Raw genomic sequence first — 22,810 nt, forward strand, 5'->3', positions numbered from 1 at the left:
GTCACATTTCCATGACACGGGAAAAGAACGCTTATGGGGTACTTCAACATGACGTCCTATATGGTTGCAGCTGAGGGTACGAAATTGAGAAAAGCCCCCTTTCTTGAAACCCGAGAATCGCAGATGATCTCTTGCCGTGCTGGCTACTGTACTTTCGTCAACCGTGTGGCGCTCCATGTCTTATGACGACAGGATGGGCAGGCAGGCAATAAACGAACGTAGATGTCGCTTCTCTACTTCCTTTGCAGAGGCTGGCCTATCGCTCGGTCATCTTGGTAGTGATATTGGCTTCAGTACTCTGTACATTTCCATTACCACCAAAATAGTGACTTCACCCGCTACAAACTGGCCATGTATGTTATTCTGTTGACTTATGCGATGTGCCCGCACATTAATTCTCGAAGTTCTCCCTGCGCAGCCGTCCGGAATGGTCAACTGACTGCCCGTCCCGGCCTCAGGCTACAGGCCCATTATGTGACCTAACTTGGTTACCTGGTCTCCAAATATTTATACAACGGATAACGATAACGAAACGTTAAATGGTGTTTTTTTTTTTTTTGGATTCAGAGAATAAGATAAATTGCCATCCAGCTGAGAAATACAGAAATGAAAATATATAACAGGGTATCTATAGCTTAGCCTTGCCCTGGGCCTTCTTCAAAACGGGCTCCATCTTCGTAGCCTTCATGATGTTGCCCTTGATCTTGAGCTTCCCTCCCATGAAGAGTCTCTGAGCATTGGCCTTGCCGGAAACGAGAGAACCGAAGTCAGCGTCCGAAAGGTTAAGGGTGACTGACAATCAAATAACGTTAGCCTTCGACACACAAATGCCCAATTCATAATTCCTGAATAGATGGAAACTCACCATCAGCCTTCTTGCCGGCAGGAGCAGCACCCTTGCCGACCTCGCCTTTCTCCTTGAGGTCGAGGTACCAGCTCTCTTCCTTGCCGCTGGCGTTCTTCAGGTTGAAAGCAACGATAGTCTGGGCACTCTTGATGGCGTTCTTGCGCTCGGCTTCGTCGCTCTGGAGGGTAGCGTTGATCACGTCGAAAGCCGCGGAGGAGTCGAAACCGTCTGGGAAGGGAAGTTCAGTTAGAGCGGAGGCGCGACTTGAGTCGGATAAACGCTGACTTACCAACTTTGAGAGTCATTGTGGATACGGCGTGGTAGAATATTTAGTAGTATATCGGTAACGAAGAAGTTGGTGTAGGCGTATGTGTAACTACCAGCAGGAGACGGCGAGGGGGAACAAATATTAATAGTGATGGACATTGAGCTTACCCCAGGCATGTGAATCCAGGCGGTCGGGGTACTGTTGCGAGCTTTGTGCCGAGGCTCGTTTACCTCGCTCTCAATGCTCCTTTGGGTCTCTGCATTAGACTCTTGTGATTCTTTCCGATGGAGTAAACCTCCACACAATCCATTGGCGTGAACTACTGGGGCTCAACAGAAAAGATTCCCATTGCGAGCGCTTCGCGCAGCGACGACGAGCTTCGACCGCACGGCCCACATGAAAACAAAGTGTACCTCGCTTTCTGGAGTCCCACGGAACCTTCGAATGATGCAACCAGTACACCTTCAACCAACTACCCGGAGGGCAACATGGCTTCAGCTACATTGAAAACTCCACCTCTGTATCTGGGGAGGCCGCTTCTCTCCACTCAAGTGTCTCCCGTTCTCTGACGTTTCATAAAATGAAATCACGGCAAATTCTACAGTAGCGTCATTTTCCAACACCGAAACCGCGTGCGTTCCTCTGCCAGTGATCACCGAAACTCTCCTTTACGACTGGTGTCTCCCAATGACCTGAACTGAAAGGACGCAGAAAATCTGCTTTCTCCCTCATGTTGTCGTCTATCGCCAACGTAAACTTCGACGGCCTTAATGTCATTCATTTAAAGAGCGCTGTACAGAATCTAACCGAAAGCGCCGAGCGGCAAAATAGTCCGCTGATGTATTTCTCTTCGCAGCCGTCTACTGATCGAATTTTTTCTACGTTGGGTTGAAGCATTCGAGCTCGTCCATGTCGGAACGCGAGGAACTACCTGACAGGGCACATCGATAATGTCCTGATATCGCCTTTTAGTGGCACTCGGCGTGGCCTCATGAAAGGTTTTCTGTGCCACGGACTGGACTGCTTTCGCAGTATATGGATAAAGCCAATTCACGGGGAAGACTTTTATGCCGTTCCTGCTGATATTTCAGGTACTTGTTCCGGCCTGAAAGGTTCCTAAATAGTTTGTACGGGAAACCCCAATCCCCGAAGGCTGGATAAGACACTGAGCACCACTCAAGACACTTCATTCCCCCGCTTGTCGCTCGCACACCTTCAAGAGGACTTCGGTATAATTAACCTATGAAATGACCCCTGAAGCAATGGACCGAAGGGCCCCCGTCGCAAAGAAACCTTTGCACAGTGGGTTTATCAGCGTAGTCAGGGCTCCCGACTAGCTCCAACGAGAGTACCTCGAGCACCATAATTGCTATTCGACCCTGTACACATAGTATTGTAGCGAACAGATACCTCTATATGCATTAAATAATGCAGACCTGGGTAACAGCTGTCACACTTAAATGCAGGAAAAATTCATGAAACGCGAGAGTTTCAGTTCATTGAATTTAAGTAGCAAAGGCTTTAAAAATAGAGCGTATATATAAGATTATCACGTCTATATACAGATAATTCGAATGAAGAAAAAAAAAAAGGCTGACTCTGAACAATCTCTGAACCATCTTTATAGTCCTGCTTGTTATTTATGCGTGACAAAGTTAATCCTTGCAAGGCCGAAAATGGTTGCTTATATATCTTTGCGAAGCCGCGAAAAATTCACTCAGCGAAAAGTCTAAGGATCCCTTTCGCCACTCTTTTAGTGGATTATGGGTGCTCCTTCAGCTTCTCAAAACTCTCGAGCAAATATAGAAGCATCAAGCAGCCCAGTAAATAATGTTAGTGCCTTAACTCATTGTCTTCGGATTCAGCCCCGGCAGGCACGGTGTTAGGTTCAGCAAGGCACCAACGCGCCAAGACTCGATAGATCGACTATCGCGATTAATGTTATCGAGCCTCACTAGGCTCACTCGCCTCGCCAACGTATCTGTTACTCTTCAGTTTCCTGCATTTGATTCCCGCTCTTTAATTACCTTTCAGTTCCAGCGTCTGGTACACCACACCGCACATCGCAGTAATCGCCTTATGGCCTCGTCCTCTGCCGGAATCGTGCTCAGTCCACCTATGGGATCCCCTACCTGAAAGCCCTCCCGCGCCACCGCGACTGCCATCGTTTCTATCATGTCGTCTACCGGCCAGACAATCGAGGATCTTGAAGACGAGCTGGACTTGCAGCGAGCCATCTTGCAAAGTCTGGATGAGTCGCACAGCTCGCGCACGGATGCGGCCGAACAAAGATTAGAAACACTGGAGGCGATCAAAGACCTCGAATCCAAGTTAGCTAGACTGCGCGGCCACCATGCAGGCGGAACACCTGTCTATTCCCTCCCTGTTGGGCAGAGTCTAACATCTGCACAACTTGACGGATTAAACTTTTCTGCACCTTCAATCCCCTCGAGCCCACCGCAGTTCGACCGTTCCGCGTTCTCGATACCATCCCGACCTCGAGATTCTCGCTTAGCCAACTCTTCGGAAATGCTTACTGTTCGCAAACGCCGACTCTCCGAAGATGACACCGAAGATGGAGTGAGTGTGCGATCGTCAAAACGTACTACAGGAAACATCGCCAGTCCTGCTTCTACGCAGGCTGCTTCGTCTACTCCGTTCAGCCGCAACAGCCCAAGCGATGGACTTGACAGCGAGTTTGATGTTGATGATGATATTCTGGGCATCCTGGGGCTGGACGGTCAAGATATGCGTGCGCTCCAGGAAGAACAGAGAAGAGCAGAACAGTGGTTGAAAGAACGGAAGGAACAAGAACGCCGCGATGCGGAATTTGCTCGCCATTTAATGTCAGCATCACCCTCTGCACAAACCCTCTCATATATAAGTCGCGCTGAGCCGCCTACTCCCACACGTGAGAACCTTCCATCGATTCCGCAATTCAGCTCTTCCAATTCGCTGTTTCTGGGCACAAGACCAGCAGGCTTAAGTGCTGCGCCTTCTCTGAACGCGAACCATGCCTTTAGCGGTCCGCAATCTGGGTCCTCGAAAATCCATCCGGATAGTGATGATAGCGATCTTGCAGAAATATCCCCTCAAGATTTTCAGTCTCGCATCACTTCCAACCCGAGAATTACCAGTCGTCCGTCCCAATACGTGCCGAACCGCGGAAATGCTGATCTGGGCATATCTAATACTGCCAAATCAGTCCAGAACCCTTACGCCTATCATTATCCTGGTCCTGCCGCTGCCAATGGGTCGAATGGTTTCGGCAACTCTGCTATGAGTAGGTGGCCACAGTCTATGCCATCAGCTATGGCAATCTACAAAGGAGCTAGAGACATGCTTAGTGGTACTACTAACATCTCTCCTTCTCGGATGCCATTGGGTAATATTATCACTAGCGGGTTTCTGGACGATAACTATCCGACAGCCTTGGCTGGTCGTGATATACGGTAATTCTTTTACTGACGTCTCATTTGTTTGATTGTGCTAATCGCCGCGTATACAGAGACTTTTATGAAGACGGAGGTGACCCGAAACAAATCAATCAAGAGATAAAGCAGTTGCTGGAAACTATCCGACCCGATGCCGACCTTTCAGCGAAAGACCGCGAAGGAACTCCGGCGGCACTCAAGTACCCATTGTTAGATCACCAGAAGCTGGGTTTAGCCTGGATGAGATCCAAGGAAGAATGTGATCAGAAGGGAGGCATCTTGGCCGATGACATGGGTCTAGGCAAAACTATTCAAGCAATTGCTCTTATGGTGTCTCGTCCGTCAAGCGACCCCGAGCGAAAGACGACATTAATCATCGCTCCTGTTGCATTGATGCAGCAGTGGAAGCGGGAAATTGAGAAGATGCTTTCCCCGGGTCATCGTCTTCAAGTGTACATTCTACATGGGGACAAAGGCCGAACGAGTTTCAGTGACTTGAAGAAATATGATGTCGTGCTCACCACATTTGGAATGTTGGCTTCAGAGCTCAAGCGTGTAATCAAATACGAACAGCTACTCAAAGACGGCGCTGAGGAGCCAACGCTGACCAGACAATACCTGAAAACGCTACCTTGCCTTGGACCTACGAGCAAATGGTATCGGGTGATCATTGACGAAGCCCAGTGCATCAAAAACCGAGCTACCCAGTCTGCCATTGCTTGCTGCCGACTGAATACGACCTACCGCTGGTGCATGAGCGGAACACCAATGATGAACAATGTCGAAGAATTGCATTCTTTATTGAAATTTTTGCGAATCCGTCCTTACGCTAACCTGGATCGTTTCAAGAGAGTGAGTGGTTTAGTTTTCCCGGAATTTCCGCTACGTATCGCAGACTAATTGAGGCCAATTAGGACTTCTCTGCACCGTTGAAAACCAACAACAAGCACCTCCAAGAGAAGGCGATGACGCAGCTTCGCATTCTCCTCAAAGCAGTTCTACTACGGCGCACTAAACATTCAAAGATAGATGGCAAGCCCATTTTCGACATTCCCCCTCGATTCTCGGAAAAGGTCCATGCCGTTTTTAGTGAAGATGAACTGGAATTATACAAAGCACTGGAAGCGAAAACTCAACTTCAATTTAACAGATATCTCGAGGCCGGAACAGTGGGGCGAAATTATTCCAACATCCTTGTCCTTCTTCTTCGTCTTCGACAAGCCTGCTGTCATCCGCACTTGATTACTGATTTTAGTGTCAAGCTCAACGAGGCTTCTGAAGGAGTCGATTTCATCGCCAACGCAGAGCAATTTAGCAACGAGGTTGTTGCTCGCTTACGGGATAATGAGAATCTTGAGTGCCCGGTCTGTATTGATGCAGTGGACAATCCAATCATTTTTTTCCCCTGTGGACATGGGACATGCAGTGAATGTTTCTCTAGAATTTCCGATCCGTCGCTTTCCTTGCAGCAAGGCATTGATGGAGCTGCGCAAGTGAAGTGCCCAAATTGTCGTGGAGTTGTCGACCCCAAGAAAATAACCGATCATGTATCTTTTCGGAAAGTTCATTTTCCTGATGAGTCTGAGGATTCAGCTGGTCTGGGGGGCTTGGGGATTGCGATTAAGGAAGACGGGGACCGTGACGATACCGATGACAGCGACGAGGGCGCAACTTTGTCCGATTTTATTTCGAATGACAGCGACTGTGACTTAACGCCTCCCAAGAGACCGAAAGTAAGAAGCAAGGGCAAAGGCAAAGGCAAGCCCAGAAAGACTCTTGCCGAGCTGAAGAAAGAAGCCTCGAAAAACCAGGAATCGAAACGCAAGTACTTGCGTCGCCTGGAAAAGACTTGGATTACTAGCGCGAAGATTGAGAAAACCATGGAGATTATACGCGATATTGAGCGCCGGGACAACAATGAAAAGATCATCATCTTTAGCCAGTTTACTTCTCTACTGGATCTGCTCGAGATTCCAATTGCGCGTGAAGGTCACCGGTATCGTAGGTATGATGGGAGCATGAAGCCAGCGGATCGGAACTCGGCCGTGCTAGACTTTACTGATGACCCCAGCTGCAAAGTCATGCTGGTGTCTTTGAAGGCAGGCAACTCCGGTCTGAATCTAGTCGCCGCAAACCATGTGATTATTTTTGACCCGTTTTGGAACCCTTACGTCGAGGAGCAGGCGGTTGACCGTGCTCATCGCATTGGGCAGTTGCGAGAAGTCCATGTCCATCGAATCCTTGTACCAGAAACTGTCGAAGACCGTATCATCGAGCTCCAGGATAAAAAGCGCGCTATCATTGATGGTGCATTGGACGAGAAGGAATCGAAGAACATTGCTAGGTTGAGCACCCGTGAGCTTGGCTACTTATTCGTGCGTCTCCCTGCGTCTCATTCGCCTACGAGTAACTAACATTCTGCATTCTAGGGAATAAAAGAGTAGGTTAGCTTGCTTCTGCTACCTCATTTTGGCGTTGGCGGGCGTCCAGGATCTTTCATACGGATTTTTGTTTAATCATTATACCCGGGTGAACCGTCAAAAGCTTGTTCGTTACATATTATTCAATTTCCCAAGACTGTAACTACGTTGTCTTAGGTCCTGTTTCCCCTCAGCAAGGAGTAGAACTAAGTGACATATCTTGCATCTTTTCTCTGTATCTTTCGTTTTTCAGCTATTACGTACTTTCACTGCTAGCATGACAATAAAAGTTTACCATTGTAAATCTCTCCTTTCGAGCAAACAGATCTTTGATTGAACAAGGTCTAAAATCACAGATTTTACCCGTCGAATGAACCAAGTCCAGACCCAGGTTAACCGAGGCTGACTGCTACCATCCCTCACGTCTGTCTGCAGAGACTGAGCCTACGTTCCAGGATTGTACTTATCATAACAGGCAGCCAGAACGGGATGCAGCCAGAATCACCCACTTCTGCCTAACGCCTGAAACTACCCAAATCTACCCATCGCTGCATAAACCTAGATTGGCAATCGAAACCCTCGCCAAGTACTGTTCTATATTCACCTTGCGTCTGCAGCGGGAGACATTGTCGCCCAACGCTGACGTCATTTATTGCCAAATTGCCTACTTCGAAATTCCATTGCAGCCGCTGTTCCGTGTCACGTGTAGGCGTAGGCTCGGCTGATAACTCGAAGCGAGAGGAGGGTCGTCTAGATAATGTATTTGACTGTTGGAATTGATACAGCAGGCTACATAAGTTGGACATAGGCTAGGGAATTGACGTGGTGGTCAAAGACTCGATCATTGACGTCCACCAGCGCCAAGGTCCTTTGTCTGGCGATTATTGCCCAAGGAAAAATCTCGTTTATAGGCAGGCAGAACTGGCCGGAGGAAGTGGAATGAAGGCGGTGATATATGTGGAAACTTTTCTCCTGGACAACTATTGCAGAAGATAGCTGCGTTTTTTTTGGATACGAACTTAGTGTGTAGAGATAAAAAGGAGTCTAGACTACTAGTGGTAAATATTGAACGGAAGGGAAAAAGGGAAAATCAAAGCAAATATCATGCCATCCACAGACCAATCCACCGACTGCTGATCGTTGTATCGTGATTTGAGACTTTGCGCGCATAATCGTTCCTAGGTATGTTCGTTCTAATGGAGCTGGACGACAGCAATAAGGGCGTGAGCCGGTGTCCGATCCAAAACCTTCAGACCTGGGACAATTTAGAGGTCGGCGTCGTCCTCGTCGGGCAGGGGCTGGTTAGCGGCGGCGGCCATCTCGTCGCTGTACTGCTGCATGAGGGTGGCATCGACCTGCACCTCAGGAGGAGCAAGGGCGGGAGCAGCAACGAATTCCTACAAAAGTTTCTGTCAGTATGCGTTGTGATGCAGCGGGTACCCAGGAATCGACTGACCAAAGAGGCGTTGCCGACCAGCTTCCTGGCAAGCCACAGGAAGGGCTTCTCGAAGTTATAGTTGGACTTGGCGGAGATGTCGTAGTACTGGAGGTTCTTCTTGCGGTGGAAGGTGATGGTCTTGGCCTTCACCTTACGCTCCTTAACATCGACCTTGTTACCGCAAAGGACAATAGGAATGTTCTCGCAGACACGGACGAGATCACCTATGTATTTGTGAGTGACGTTCTGCTAAAAGGGCATGAGAGCACGTACGGTGCCAGTTGGGAACGTTCTTGTAGGTGATACGGGAGGTAACATCGAACATGATGATACCACACTGTCCGTTGATATAATATCCATCTCGCAGACCACCGAACTTCTCCTGACCAGCTGTGTCCCAAACGTCGAATTGGATTGTGCCCAGGTTCTGATACCTGCGTTAGTCGGGGCGACAAAAGAGACGGCGGAAGGGCCGAAGCGGGGTCAACAGCGGGGCATACCGTGGTGAATTTGATGGGGTGAACCTCGACACCAAGAGTAGCGATGTACTTCTTCTCGAATTCACCAGTGAGGTGGCGCTTGACGAAAGTGGTCTGCGAAGGGAGAAAATCTCAGGTTAGTCGACGTTCTTCGTGCCGATCTGAAAGGCGCGGGGCCGAGTTTTGCCTCGTTGATAGTCGTTGCGAATATGTGGGAAGAAGCCACACGGACGAGTCGAATAATGAAAGATATTGAAAATAGGAAAACGACTAAAGGATGGTTTGGATCCCGAGGGGTGCAAAGAAACTTGCCTTTCCAGTACCACCGTCACCGACGAGGACGAGCTTGAAGGTTGGGACTTGTTGTTCGGCCATTGTTGTCTATAGAAAATTAAAGGAGAGAAAACCAGAGAGTTTCAAATCCAATCTCAACGCGAGACAGGAGGGTCGAAATCGACAGTCGAATGCGCGACAGACGATGGGGATGGGAGGGGTGGGGAATATGAAGGATGAGGGCAAGGAGAAAACAGAGTGAGCGGTTCAAGTTTTGGTGATGGAATTTTCCAAGGTTTGCCCAAAGTCGGTCACTGTCTTTGTGATCACGTGCCAGAGCCTCAGGCAACGCGGGGCTTTGCAGTAAGATCTCAATATTCGTTGTATCTTTTGTCTTTGTTTCTCTGGGCAGTCTCAATGAAAAGTATTTACTTCTTACATGATAGTCTCCCGTCGATACCTAAAACATACCCAATGCCCGAAATGTGAGCAACGCCATCCATGCCTACCCATACAAGCAAAACTTATCATAAATCATGCCACATTCCTGTCTTGGTGCCACATTATTTCTTCATAATAAACAATATATCAGGCACTCTTCCGTTTTTCCGACCCAATGGAACTGCTCAACCGGAGGGAAACCATTAAAGTGGGAGAAGATGGCAACCCAACAACCCACGGCCACCCCAGTTACGGCGTGGCACAAGTTCCAAGTCTAAGTTGGCAGAATCGCCAGGAGTTACTCCGCCACGTGAGATTTTGACGGTGATGGGGCGCTAGACGATTCAAGTCAGTCGGGTATGGTCCGGACGCCGGGATGCCACTGAAGAAGCCAACGGTAACTCACGCTTTCATTCTGTTGAACCAACTCAGCCACCTTGGAAAGGCGCTCGTGGTTGAGCCAATTCACGGTCCCAAAACTTCGGATTAAATCGCCAGGCTGCAACCCAGCTTGGACAGCAGGACTCCCAGGTACAACGCTATTCACCTTCGCAAACGGGGTCAACACACTCGTCCCTGCGGCTGGTGGGTGGATTTCGGAAGGCTCTATAGATAAGCCATTTGTACTGCTGGTGGGTGTACTGCCAGCTGTGTTACTCTGAAGACCGGCGAAATGAGCGTGAATGCCCTTCTCAATGTGAGCCATGACCTCCTTATGATCGTAACGGAGTCGAATAATTTGCGCTCGAATTGTGCGAACTGAGCCAATATAAGCGGGTGTATTATGTATGAAGGGACGGCGGCTCACTTTGCGCAACGTCGATATCATCGCGGGGAAAGCCATCGAAAGTCGTCAGCGAAGTTCCCATATTAACACCGTGCTAAGTAACGAGAGATTGTCAGTAACAGTGGGCTAATAGCCGATGGCTTATCACACTCACAGAGTTAAGGACGCTGCTAAGAGCTGAGAGTTCCTCTTCGATTCGTTCTTTGTGTTTTATCAAGTCGGCCATTGACAGCTTCGAGAGATCGCGGGGAATCCCTCCGGAGGTTGATCCGGAGGATACAGTTGGAGCGTGAAGGTTATTGGCCATGGGAATTCCCATATTCTGAAAGAACTAGAACATTATTTAGTCAGTTGAAGCGACGATTAGTTGGCGATCTGGGTTAGTGAACGATTGGTGGCGGGTGGAGAGATCCGTCGGAGTGGGAAAAAGACAATCTGGGGCGGAGGCTTGGCACGCTACGTTCTATCTTACTATATCCTTTCTCGTTGCCTCTCTAGGAGAATCACCCTCTCCATTCCGAAGTTCTCACCCGTAGGAAAACTGACCTGGGGCTAGAGAGGTCAGTCAAGTATTACTTATAGAGTAAGAGTCGGAACAGCGGGCATTCGGCTATGGCCAATTGAGACACAGAGCGTGTACACATAGTACGGCGGAGACATTGAAGCTGAGTTGTTCACAGATTATTATTGGTTCTTCGGCGTTCAATTGCTGGCTGGTGATGCGACAATGAAAGATTCTGCAAAGATGTTAATAATCTGGTCAGGATCTCAAGTGTTCGAGGTTTGCGTACTTCACGGCTGACCGTGACTGAGAGAATTTGATGCCAGCTTCCTTCCGTTCGATTGTGCCCGCCGAACTCGTCCTGATCGTAGCTTCCAACCTGCCATATGAGCAACCACTTTCTATCCTCTAGAGTGAAAACTCGTAGCAAAGGCTTTGGCCGCTCTCAACGATCTCTGCCTTAATTTGTGATGGCGACGTCCATCGATTCGCTCGCTACAGTGGATGAGTCAAAGGAGGTGATGAGTGAGTCTGGTGTCGTTCCAGTTGTCTCAGCTGAACTGGAAGAAGAAAAGCTCCAAAAGCTCCAGTCGCCAGAATGCACGACCACTAATATCTCTATCAATCGAGCTCTCACTTCCGACCGAGTTCCGACCTCTGGCCCCTTCAAACGATGGGTAAACAGCCTACGACCCAGAAGGACATATGAACCGGAGCCACATATTGAAGGCTGGCAGCACGTACCACGAGGCAGTGGTGACCAAATTCACCTCTCACTTCCCCGTGGATCACTGGAACAACAGTGGGAGAAACTTTCTGGGAAGTCTTCCCATCTGGGTACGATCAAGACAGCGACAATAAGTATCACAAGCCAAAGTGTCGCCAGGTCAAGAAGAACCACGCAGAGTACAACTAATCGCAGCAAATCGGACTTCCGAACTTCCATTGATAGCCTGAGACCAACCTTGACAGCTTGTATTGATGAGGAAGCTCAAAACCGTGCTATCAAGCGACGACAAGTGCTTCAGGAGATCATCACGACTGAATCGGACTACCTCTTCGACCTGAAGGCACTTTTGGACGTATGCACTGTGACTAAGCTGCTTTTTCCTATAATTGTCCTCTCAGCTGACGCGTTTCTGTCTTTGTAGTTGCTGCTGATCATACAAGCCCGGCCGGAAATATATCACAATGTTCAGCGAATTCGCGAGTGCCATGAAAGCTTTCTAAAGCGGACGCGGAGCTTGATACCAACAACCAACATCCCTCGAATGCAGCTTGAGCGAATGATGAACTACGGAGCACAGAAGCGCCCCGATCTGAGTATCAAAGCTTTCCAGCACCGATCTCTAAGAGCACGAAGCCTGAAGGCATACGTCGATCGTCGTCTGAAGCAATTGGCGTCAGAAGCAAATGAGGCCTTGGTTGTCGCTCGGGAGATTGGGTACTTGGTAGGTGAGCTCAGTACCTACACCCTTACTCAGGACTAAACCGTTCTGTTGCAGTCAAAGTCTTTCATTTATTATAAGGAGTTCTGCGAACGCTATGATCTTCTGGTCGAGGACATTGCCGTTCTTCGCAATTCAGTTCCAAACTGGCAAGCATACGAACAAGGCATAGAGGCTCTAACAAAGTCCGCCGCATCAATGGAGACACGCTCGCTGTACGATAACAAGTCGCTGTGCCTGAATGATATCCTTATCAAGGTGCGTGTCTAGCAAGTAAATGCGAGAAGATTACTCGCGCTAATGCACATTTAGCCCGCCCAACGCCTTTGCAAATATCCACTGCTACTACAGGAGCTGCTGAAATGGACTCATATACAGGATGATCCTTCTGCGCATGACGGAATCCGGCAAGTTGTTGAGAATGTTCGTGAAGTGCTTGCGGAGATCAATGAAGCTACCGCCAGCACTTTGAGCAGAAGCATTGTCGAAAAAACATTTTTACTTCAGGATATGCTTGACAAAACGGTAAATATGCCGCTTCCGAACCTCACAAGTACGGCTAACGATACTATTCTAGGTCACTAGCATTCATATATATCAACAATTAGGTCCCATGAGCCTCTGCGGCGTCCTGCATGTTACCTATCGAGCGTCGACACCGCCGAGGCGGGTCAAGGGCACTTTCATGGTGTGCGTCTTATTCAAGCATCATTTCTTCCTCGCCAAAATGCATGACGAATGCCGAAAACTCCAACCACTTGCTTGTCTATACATATCTGACGTGAGGATAGATAGTTTGTCAAATGGGAAGGGTATGTGGTGCTACCTAGAGGTTTTCCTTCCTAACAGTCTGCAGGCTACGATTATTTCTGCGTATTCTCGTGGAAATTACTATTTCAGCTTAACGATGAGAAGTATGAGATCGTTCTAAGTGCCTCCTCCGCAGCGGAAGAAAAACAATGGAAAACTGGGATCCTGAAGTCAGCAGCTGCCTCAGTGGATGTGCCTGATGCAGTCTCATCCGAATTACGAGGGAGCTCATTCTTGGTTCTGGATATCGCTCCGGAGGAGGAGGTTTCAGATATCGCGCCTCAACTATCACGCAGACCGTCCCTACAAACGCTAGGAACCATAGGCATGCAACGTGTGCGCTCCAATATCCAACCAATAATTATCCGGAAAACTTACTGTCCACATAAACACAGTCAGTTACACCAGGTCGACGGTGAGCTAGAACGTCCCAAAGTTCCACCTCCTATTTCGCAGCAATTCACCATCACGGCTAGAAGGCAGGATAGGATTCGCCTAGAGCGCACAATATACCCTATTTACACCCGAGATATACTCCCTTACCCTGGCATGTTCCTGGGCGCAGGTGAGCTTTTCTTCGGGCCAGGTTCAATTATGAGACATCTCAGCCTCCGGCCCAAACGAAACAAACGGTCCAGCTCCATCAATTTGCCAACCAGTGTACAGAATTCTGGCCAACCACAAGGGCCCGACGACTATGAATGTACCTTGCAATCTGCGGCAAAGCGGAAGAGACGGGAAGCATCAGATTTTAGCCACAGTTTTGACCATGAGAAGGGCTGGGCGCTGCACAAAGACTCCGCTCTGCACTTGGGCCGTTCAAGGACGATGAGACTGAAAACCAGGTCCAGATCAAGCAACAACTTGAAATCACAGCCGCCATCCAACACAGACAAAGGCTCGGATATTCCCAACGTTCAGCTACGAAAAGGTTTCTGGTCAGTGTTCAATTCCATGCCTTTCCGGTGGTCGAAGAAGAATGTTCGTCCAGGTCTTGGTGGAACGTGATGATGCAACAAGATTTGAAACATGAGTGCTCGGCACGAAGGATATACAGAGGGGCCGTTACTCGTCCGACACCGTACCTCTACCTCGTATGTAATCGTACATGACTGTGGAGTTGAAGCGGCATCTGAATATTATTACTTAGGTAGAATGGCGAGACGTAATGAAGCTTTCATTCCGCTAAGGCGGCTGAATGAGTGACGATAAAAGCAATCGATTCCGTAACAATCTGACTCCACCGAGATAGATGAACCAGAATAATCGTAGGAGGGTAGAAAATGACATGCTTCAAGCTGTCAACAACGCGAAACCTTTGGAGGGGTCTCAGAGACCGATGACGTCAAAGCGTCAAGCTCTACCTATTTACCTTACCACCTTTCTACGTATCCACGCCTTAGGAAGCCTAAGCAAGCCTCTGGATCCAATCATTGCCCAATCAACTCCGGAATTGACCCCTGAAAATCGATCGATTCTACCATCGTCCCCCGCCTATTCTCTGTTGAATGAACAAGCTGAACTCACCGAGGCTCCCGCCCCAGAAGTCCAAGCTACCGAGTGACGTCACCAATACTCATCACACCAGCCCTCAAGATTGCCCATCTCTTATATAGTCTTTACTCACACGACTTCTTCCTTTTTTTTCCTCCTTTTCTTCCTATCAATCGATCTCTCTCTCCTGTGAACATACCTCAACCATTCAACGCACGTTACTAGATACTTAACCCTACCATCTACTTTTCTCCTTGATATCCACGAACCTCACAAATCAACCACAATGCGCGCCAACGATCCCTCCTCCAAAGTTTTCTACAGGGGCAAATCCGACGACTTTATCGTCTTCGTCGAGGACCCAGCGACACTCAAGAATTGGAAGAACGATCGAACGATTCCCCTCTCTGATGTCGTAAACGGGTGGAAGATCTTCGTTACTCACAAGTACGCTCCGCCTTACCACCATTTCTACCTAGCCTAGACGATGACTATATCCCAAATAAAGCAAGGCTAACATCTACAACTAGGCACGGTTCTCAAGGCATTCTCGACGGCGCCAGCAAGTCCTCTCTCGAGAACGAGTTTGGCACGTACAATGACGAGGAATGCGTGAAGAAAATCCTTGAGCACGGCGAGTTGCAGGGATACACTGTATGTTTACTTTTCTCCTCCTCTTAGCGTTATTGATCAATGCTGACCACTTCTGTTTCTTGCAGCAACGGGAAAAGGGCGCCGACAGAAATATTATGAACGGACCTCAGGTCCAGTTGCCTTCCAACTAAACCTGATGCCTACCTAATCTACCTACCGACTCAACCCAACCTGAAGTACCTTCTATACCTTCCGAGCGGGTTCCTCTTACGATGATGACGGTTCGCACCCCGTGATGATGACGGGATATGACGGGGTTGTACTTTATATTACTACAATAACTCGACAGAAATGAAATGAAATAATACAAAATAATACTTTGCGGTGATTGTGTAGTTTTCACGCATTATTCTATGTAGGATCTACTGAACGAACAATGCAAAACAAATGCAGAGCACCAGTCCAAATGCTGTATGCAATGCAGACTCGGAGTTTTATCCCTGATCTTCAGCTTCAGCCTCGGCCTCGGTCTGGACTCGAGCCTGAGCATGTCCTTGCGAGTTTGCTCGCTCATTAACAACCCACCTCCCCAACTCATTCCAAATCGCCTGCTTCTCTGGATACGACATGCCCGCAGCAAGCCCACTCGTCGTCGTAGCCACGAACACCGGGGCCCCCTCCCACTCCTCACTCCTCCCCATATTCTCCTCCTCATCCTGCCACCCGTACCGGAACTCCTCCTTCCTGATCGGCCTCCCCTTCCGCGCCCTCCAAACAGCCTCCCAAATACTCTTCCCAACAAGACAAACCGCCGCCGGCCGTTTCGCTGCAACTTTCGCTTCCAGCACGGGAACGCCCGCATCCATCTCAGCTTTGCTGAGCATGCTCGCGTCTCGAGTCGGACGCTCGACGATGTTCGTGTTCCCCACATTGTACAGCTCCGGCAGCCGATATGTATCCGAGGGTGGATGGCGAATTGATGTGATCCCGGAGGAGTGCAGGAGTTTCCAGAAGAGGTTTGAAGGATGGGCGTAGGCGAAGCCTGTGGTGCCGGTCATTATGCCGGGATTCACCCCGACAAGGAGGAGCGTCAGATTTGGCGGAATGGTGTCGCGGAGAAGAGATGTCGAGGCGGGAAGAGAGGACGGCGAAGACGTGTTTTTGCGTGGAGTTGAGCTGCCGCGGGAGCGGGAGCGGGAATGTCTTGGGATTCTGGCTGACGGTGTTGGTGATTGTGATTCAGGCGCAGATCTAGAAGATGTCGATGGAACTGTGAGAGAGGGCGAAGCAGAAGAGGATGCTGGTGTCGATGAGCGGGACTGGGAGCGGGTGATGCGGCGGGTAGCCGTGATTCCAGTCGTCATCGCTGATACATTCTGAGTCTGACATGCAGGCTGAGCATGAACTCCCCTTCTCCGTTTCGGCGTCGTCCGCGCGTCGGCATCGGGATCATCTGCAGTATATAGCTGGCGTTTCGACTCTTGCGTAGAGCAATTGAAACCGACAGTTTCGGTCTTCGTCTCGGAAACATGTATATACTTGTTCAGAACTCCATGGAAGCTTGTGACCTGGTTGACAGGGACATCATTTTCGTAGGATATAGAGCCACTATCATTCCCTTTACTGGATGCTTGAGTCTGTGCTATGGATGAAGACCTTGCCATTATTATTCACCAAACTCGTCGCTTCGTGATGCTAGGCGATGCGGAGGCGGAGGCGGAGACGAAGGCAGAAGGAGATGGGAGGTAGGCGTAAGGAAAGCGTACTAGCTGTCTCGTAGATTAGCAATCGCAAGGGTTAATATAGTTAATATGCTCTGGTATCTTTGTTTCTCGCTTTCATTCCTTTTTGCCACTTAATAGAAAAATCTTTGGCGCGGACCATGTCCTGGTATTGGCAGGGGAAGGGAAACGGAGCTGTTGATCTCCGCCTCTTATCTCTTATCTTTGATGGCAAATCATGTGATCGTACTGGCAGCCTTACAGCCTGATTGATTTGGTCCAGGAGGTTCATCCTGCTCAGCCAGGACATACGACGATAGAGTGTGGAGAACTGGATTTCATGTTCGTTCAGTCATTGAGCAATTATTATTGGCAGATTATAAGTGTAACTATCCCTGGAGGTTATAGAAATCTAATCTAGGGTGAGCAGGTGATATATGTGAGAGGCTGAAGTACAGCTAGGTCATTGTGATTACCCCAAGCTTAAGATTGTAATAGTAACACTACTTCTACTATGTTAGACCTGATCCAAAGTATTTTCTGCTGTAAAGAGGAATTCATACTTTGAAGCGGTGCGCTGACTTGACCAGGCTATTTGGTAATAGAAGTCTCTACACATTTACATAAAAATTACGTCTGCTGTAGTTGCAGTGGTGGTAATCCTGGGGATATTAACACTCGCAAGAGTTATGAGCACTGATTTTGCAATTTATGAGAAAGGTAGTAACCTAAAAATTCTGAATCCACTCCAAACCTCGAACTTTCGCTGTACTCCAGAGTCAATTTACCTGTATTCACGTCTGCCTGTCCTTGGACTAATAAATGCTCACTGCACCCTTTCATGAAATTTAGGCTCAATAATTTTTACTCCTCTTCCATAACTCCCTTCTGAGTTCCCAGCAAGCTGGAACAATTTACTCTCTCCTCGGCGCAACAGAGGTACACTGGCACCCTCGGTGCCAAGCTATCATCCAGTACCAACCAACTAACATCACCTGGTGTATCATTGGCTGCTCAGGCTGAGAACTCACGATGTTGGCAAAGGATTTAGGGGACTGGGTCAAGATAGATTGTAGCCTGGTATGTACCTGTCTCTGGAAGCATTGATGGTGTGACGGCAGCCTCTATCTGAGGAGAATTTGTCTTCGCCAGGTGCTGACAGAGTGTGATTTCAAACAACTAGAAACTGAGACTACTGAGCTCACTGAAGAGACGTCGGGTCGGTTATTAGGAAAGCGAATGTCGTGGTCAACGGCGTCGGACCTTTTCAAGTTCTCACACTCGTTGTCGAAGGTTGTGCAGGGAAGGCATATTATAATGGCTTTTCGACAGAGACATTATGAAATACGGAGCCGAATGGAAAGTTTGAGGATAATGCAAGAAAGTGGCTATTGGGAGTTTTCGTGCCTTTTGCTTATGGGTGTATGGATGGCAGGATGAGTCGAGGCCGGCTTGCCGAACAGTACGGCTAATGGTAATGAGAGAAGCCAATACAGATATCTCACTCACTGCGCCGGTCTACCTCATTGCGTGGCTGATCACGAAGAAAGCGAGAGAGGCGTATTCCCGGGCTGCCGAATGAGGAAGTTTCGGCTGGGAAGCCCAAGTATGCCCCCTTCCATTCAGCCAAAACATGACCATGGCCATGTTCATGGGTTTTTAGGGCTCCAGGCTAACGCATCTGAAAGAATTGTGGGCCTTTACTATTGCCGCTTGATAAGCTTCCTTTGCAGAGGGCTACCGAGCTGCACCCCGGGCTGTGAGACTGTCAAGGACGGTTGTTAGGGAGCCGAGCTCGCTGCCTTAATGCTTTACATGGAAATTATATGAAGGCAGGAAATAGTCCACTATCAGTTCCACTGCAGGATAAAGGTGATTTACGCGCACGTTGGGTGGTATAGACAGGACTTCCCACGTCAATCTACTCCCTGCTGGTCGCTACCGACAATACTGCTTTAGTGTATTCCTCCCCAGCAACAGCAAGATGCCCGACGTGTCCACTGCCAGTAAATTCAACAGTCTGAACCAGATCATCGCCGCTCTCAGCCAGTTTCCGCGCCTCCCCTGCGTGATCTAGGATATCCGTCCACGGAACCATGGCATCTGTCCGAGAATACAGATACGTCCGTCCCACACCGTGCCGCAAAAAGCACCCTGACGGGCTGTTCAGAACATGCCGCGTTTTCGATATAACATTTTGGTAGAGTCGCAGAAAGTCGAGTAGCGCCACAGTCGCAACAACAGAGTAAATTAAAACAGCACCGAGCAGCCTTACCAGAGGAGATTTGGGAAGTGCCAGGATCATTGCGTTTGCGGAGAGTATCGCTGATGGCGCGCCGGGACAGCTGTCCAAAATCAACCCCGTTACTGGCAAGCTTGCGGATGGGTGCACGGCAGTATATGCTTCCGCCAGCTGCACTGCAGCGTGGCTGCCAGCGTTGGAGAAAGCGTGGACTACCAGACGATGGCTCTGGTCACTTCTGGTATCTGAGAATGCGTCGATTGCGGTCACTGCTGGTCCAAGGTGCTGGAGCTGTGCGTATTCCGGGGTCCAAACCATGTCGCCGACGACGGGCTGAATGAGCAGAATGTCGGCCTCTGGAAGCTTGCTTTGGTAGATCTGGCTGTTCAAGCGAGAAAACGCCCCCAGGGGCTTGGATGCCTCCATATCAACGAGCGTGGGAAATGGTTTGGCGTTTAGAGAACTCAGAAGGAGATGGAAAGAGGGGAGGCTTCCATTTGTTGGGAAGCCGAGGATTCTGGTGGGATCAATATATAGGGCACATGCAGGGGAGCAGCCAATGATTAGCCAACACGCTTCTTCGTTGTTTCTACCTAGGTAGGTCCAGAAGCAGCTAATATACAGCCCTGTGGAAGCTACAGTTTACGGGATAGGCCATTTTTGTATTCAATTCCACCTTGATCCTTTGCACGCGTGGTTCGTGGAGCTCGACACGCTCAAAATGCTGGAAGATGCGGCATAGCGTATACTCCATCTGGAAATACCCAAACACACGACCAAGGCAAATTCGTGGGCCATGATTAAACGGAATAAACTCCCACGTCTGCGGTGCCCAGTGAAAAGTACCCATCTGGTCTCCAGTTATCTGCGTCGGGGCCCACGATGTCTGGTCTTCGCTGGAGACCGATTACGGAGTAGGCGACATGCTGTCCTTTTAAAATCGTGATGAGCAAATCCCCATTAGGCCCTCCGCCAATGGGGATAGTGGTGTCGCGCTGCGCTTCGCGGATATTGAAGCCAACTACAGAATCCCCGTGAGCCAAAGATGTACACGGCCTGCAGGGGCCCGCTGCGTTTATTACGTACGGGAATGATATAACCGGAGCGTTTCGCGGATTACATATTTTAGAAATACCAAGTCTTTTAGTGCTTTGGCCGAAGGAGGACTCCTTGTACCGCACCTATTGAGCTTCAGTACGCAAGAACGATGGTAAAAGTCCTTGTACGGAGTTGCGTACACACGGACGACTTCTTCCCTCAACCTTTGCGCGATTTCTGGGTGTCGCACCAGCTCGAAAAGGGCCGAAGTGATCGTTATGGCCACTGGGTCCTGCATTGCTTTGGTTAGCTGAGATTTTGGGGACCCAAAACGAGTGAGCCAGTAAGAACCTTTCCGGCAAGCAAGACCGCTATCACTGGTTTTTTATATACTGCGCATATTGCGTGAGCTTTGGACCACACCATTACAGCGACGCGTATACCTTTCCATATCGAGTTTTAAGTGCAAGAGTCTCCATCAGAGTTAGCGTGCTCGCCCGCTCTAGCAGCTCCTGCCGGGGCGATGAAAGGGTTTTGTCAATCTGCATGTCCATATATCGGTTCATCTCTCTACTGGCTGTGCGGGCGAGCAGCGTGTCGGGAAACCACAGAGCCAGAGGACTGACCAGTCAGCAAATTAGTATGCAAAGTGCAAGCCATACATGGAAAGTGAAGGATACCCCGACCAGCATTCGCGCCGTGTTCAATGCCAGGAGCGTATTCATTGCATCCCGAAATGGCTGTTGTTCTCCGTCCAAAGACAAAGTTGAGTGGCCAAAAAAGATGCCTGTGAGTACGTTTAGTTGAACACGGTCCACGAGGTCATAGACTTCCACAGCTTCTCCGCTTGTTATCCAGAAGGCGGAGGAATTTCTGGATGCGTGTCTCGGTGGCTGCGAAGTCGGTAGGCCGGCCCTTAGATAACTATCGTAGATAAGCACCGTCTACCTTTTCAGTGGGGGATAGCAGAGCATACATGGGGACGCAGCTCATTCTTATTGTCCATCCAGACCTTCCCATCGGCTGCCAGGGGGTGAACGAACGACGTTAGCAGCCGATAACACGGGGATCGAGCTCGCAAGAGAGGCGTACTGCCAAATACCGAGTCTCCAAACACGCTGGCAAAAACCTCGTGTGTAAATTTCCCCTTTCCAAGTCTGAGAACTAGGGGACTTAGGGTCAACCCTCTTTGCATAGAGTTGAGCCGTACGGCCAACCTGGCTGAACATTATTGCCTTGACATTCTCGCAGTCGTCCGTCAGCACCAATCTAGCACCAGCCAGGTGCAATTCGACGGTTCGTCCATTCTCTTCGAGCACATTTTGCGTCCATTCAACAAAGTTATAGTTCAAGAGCTGGTAGACGGCACGGACGGCGCAGTCAATCCCTTTTGCACTTAGAGCGTCAATTTGTCAATCTGGGGGTTTGGCAAATGCACGTACCGAATGGCAGCCTATATGACACAAGAGCGGCGGTTGTGCTGAGTCGGGTTTGCTTAATCCTTTTCGAAGAGAAGAGCCAAACTGCGAGGACGATCGCAACGGTCAGGGACAAATAGCTTGGTGCAGGTGAATGAGCCATCTTCAGTGCTACGGACAAGCCCATACCCGTCACTACCCAGGGTCAAGCATAAGAGTACGATAAATTCTAGCTGCGTCAGAAACTACCACAGGAGAAAAAGGAAGGCAGGATAGGTGTTTGAGTGAAGAATGTGGTATTCCCCGGACCTGACTATGTACTTATTGCACTCTCAGTCGGGTCCCGGTCTAATCCATAAAAAGATGCATTGAGTTGGCCAAACATGCTTCCCATGGCATGATACTTACTGATTTCTAATTACTAAAAGTAAAAGAATGTGCTTGTTCTGGTGATAGGAGGATTTGCAAATAACTCTTTATTTTACCCTCTAATCTGTCTCTCTCTTTTTTTTTTAACCTTTCTAATAGATAGTTCTATCCCTCTCCCTACCCTAGTATATTGTCACTGAACGCACTAATAAGAACAAATTTATCAGCAGGCGAACAGATTATATCAAACCAAAGAGGGCAGATTTACCAACAATAGTCAGTAATAGAGGCTGCTAGCAAGGCTGGCAAGTTAATTAGGCTAAATCCTAGCAGTGGTTTGCCTCTTGATAACTTCCCTTATCGTTGCCTTGGGCATGATAACTAAGGTGTTTATTCTACTAGAAAGATGGCGCTACTCTTAACAGACCTGAAAAGTAATAGCCCTTTGTCAAGACTCTTGCTACTAAACTTGGTTGGTTAATAGTTGAAAACTTCAGGCTGGGACTTAATCCTGCTTACTTGTATATCTTTAGCCTTATCAGGATGCTGTCAGACTCCTTTTGCTGGCCCAGTTCATGATGGAAGCCCGTGGCATGTCTCGCACAGTGGATACTATAGTTGCTGACCGGACACACTGTGCAAGGAATAGGTACTGGGGCCATGGCTCTGGTGCTTAACATCTGCACTGACATCCTCTGTTAGTGGCCAAATAAACTGCTTCCTGCAGATTTCCTAGCGCTAGGTATATTCACTCGCCCTCTGATAGAGCCGCGTTCGCGTAGCGGGT

General features: G+C 49.0%; 8 protein-coding genes and 1 pseudogene across 9 annotated transcripts, besides 1 other annotated feature; 3 read left to right on the top strand and 6 right to left on the bottom strand.

Moving 5' to 3' along the window:
• Positions 1–22,810: part of a sequence feature (contig 1.94 1501..523724(-1)) that runs on past both edges of the window.
• Positions 629–1,198, bottom strand: ANIA_05484 (SCP2 sterol-binding domain-containing protein; the record flags this gene model as incomplete). The annotated part of the gene is made up of 3 exons (XM_657996.2): positions 1,137–1,198; positions 866–1,075; positions 629–792 (listed from the first exon to the last, which is right to left on the bottom strand). The coding sequence occupies exons 1-3, from the start codon at positions 1,150–1,152 to the stop codon at positions 629–631; spliced, it is 390 nt and encodes a 129-aa protein (XP_663088.1). The 5' UTR covers positions 1,153–1,198.
• ANIA_05483 (DEAD/DEAH box helicase) lies at positions 3,291–6,963 on the top strand (the record flags this gene model as incomplete). Its single annotated transcript, XM_657995.1, has 3 exons — positions 3,291–4,567; positions 4,624–5,401; positions 5,464–6,963. The coding sequence occupies 3 exons, from the start codon at positions 3,291–3,293 to the stop codon at positions 6,961–6,963; spliced, it is 3,555 nt and encodes a 1,184-aa protein (XP_663087.1).
• On the bottom strand, positions 7,906–9,416 carry ANIA_05482 (Ran GTPase). The gene is made up of 5 exons (XM_050612324.1): positions 9,199–9,416; positions 8,908–9,000; positions 8,681–8,834; positions 8,426–8,631; positions 7,906–8,366 (listed from the first exon to the last, which is right to left on the bottom strand). The coding sequence occupies exons 1-5, from the start codon at positions 9,259–9,261 to the stop codon at positions 8,235–8,237; spliced, it is 648 nt and encodes a 215-aa protein (XP_050468261.1). The 5' UTR covers positions 9,262–9,416; the 3' UTR covers positions 7,906–8,234.
• Positions 11,360–14,155, top strand: ANIA_05481 (putative Rho guanyl nucleotide exchange factor; the record flags this gene model as incomplete). The annotated part of the gene is made up of 6 exons (XM_657993.1): positions 11,360–11,971; positions 12,041–12,340; positions 12,395–12,595; positions 12,716–12,890; positions 12,946–13,149; positions 13,194–14,155. The coding sequence occupies 6 exons, from the start codon at positions 11,360–11,362 to the stop codon at positions 14,153–14,155; spliced, it is 2,454 nt and encodes an 817-aa protein (XP_663085.1).
• ANIA_05480 (SBDS family protein) lies at positions 14,805–15,607 on the top strand. Its single transcript, XM_657992.2, has 3 exons — positions 14,805–15,088; positions 15,172–15,295; positions 15,361–15,607. Exons 1-3 carry the CDS (start codon positions 14,928–14,930, stop codon positions 15,424–15,426), a joined length of 351 nt encoding a protein of 116 aa, XP_663084.1. The 5' UTR covers positions 14,805–14,927; the 3' UTR covers positions 15,427–15,607.
• On the bottom strand, positions 15,730–17,099 carry ANIA_05479 (mismatch-specific DNA-glycosylase; the record flags this gene model as incomplete). Its single annotated transcript, XM_657991.2, has 1 exon — positions 15,730–17,099. Exon 1 carries the CDS (start codon positions 16,897–16,899, stop codon positions 15,730–15,732), a length of 1,170 nt encoding a protein of 389 aa, XP_663083.1. The 5' UTR covers positions 16,900–17,099.
• On the bottom strand, positions 18,878–20,048 carry ANIA_05478 (uncharacterized protein; the record flags this gene model as incomplete). Its single annotated transcript, XM_657990.1, has 2 exons — positions 18,878–19,791; positions 19,838–20,048. 2 exons carry the CDS (start codon positions 20,046–20,048, stop codon positions 18,878–18,880), a joined length of 1,125 nt encoding a protein of 374 aa, XP_663082.1.
• On the bottom strand, positions 20,342–20,534 carry ANIA_11481 (annotated as a pseudogene). The gene is made up of 2 exons: positions 20,441–20,534; positions 20,342–20,379 (listed from the first exon to the last, which is right to left on the bottom strand). Coding segments are annotated over exons 1-2 (132 nt in total).
• Positions 21,232–22,685, bottom strand: ANIA_05477 (uncharacterized protein; the record flags this gene model as incomplete). Its single annotated transcript, XM_657989.1, has 5 exons — positions 21,232–21,623; positions 21,679–21,849; positions 22,063–22,068; positions 22,451–22,491; positions 22,543–22,685. The coding sequence occupies 5 exons, from the start codon at positions 22,683–22,685 to the stop codon at positions 21,232–21,234; spliced, it is 753 nt and encodes a 250-aa protein (XP_663081.1).

The sequence above is a fragment of the Aspergillus nidulans genome, chromosome V (assembly GCF_000011425.1).
Source record: "Aspergillus nidulans FGSC A4 chromosome V".
NCBI classification, from domain to species: Eukaryota; Fungi; Ascomycota; class Eurotiomycetes; order Eurotiales; family Aspergillaceae; genus Aspergillus; species Aspergillus nidulans.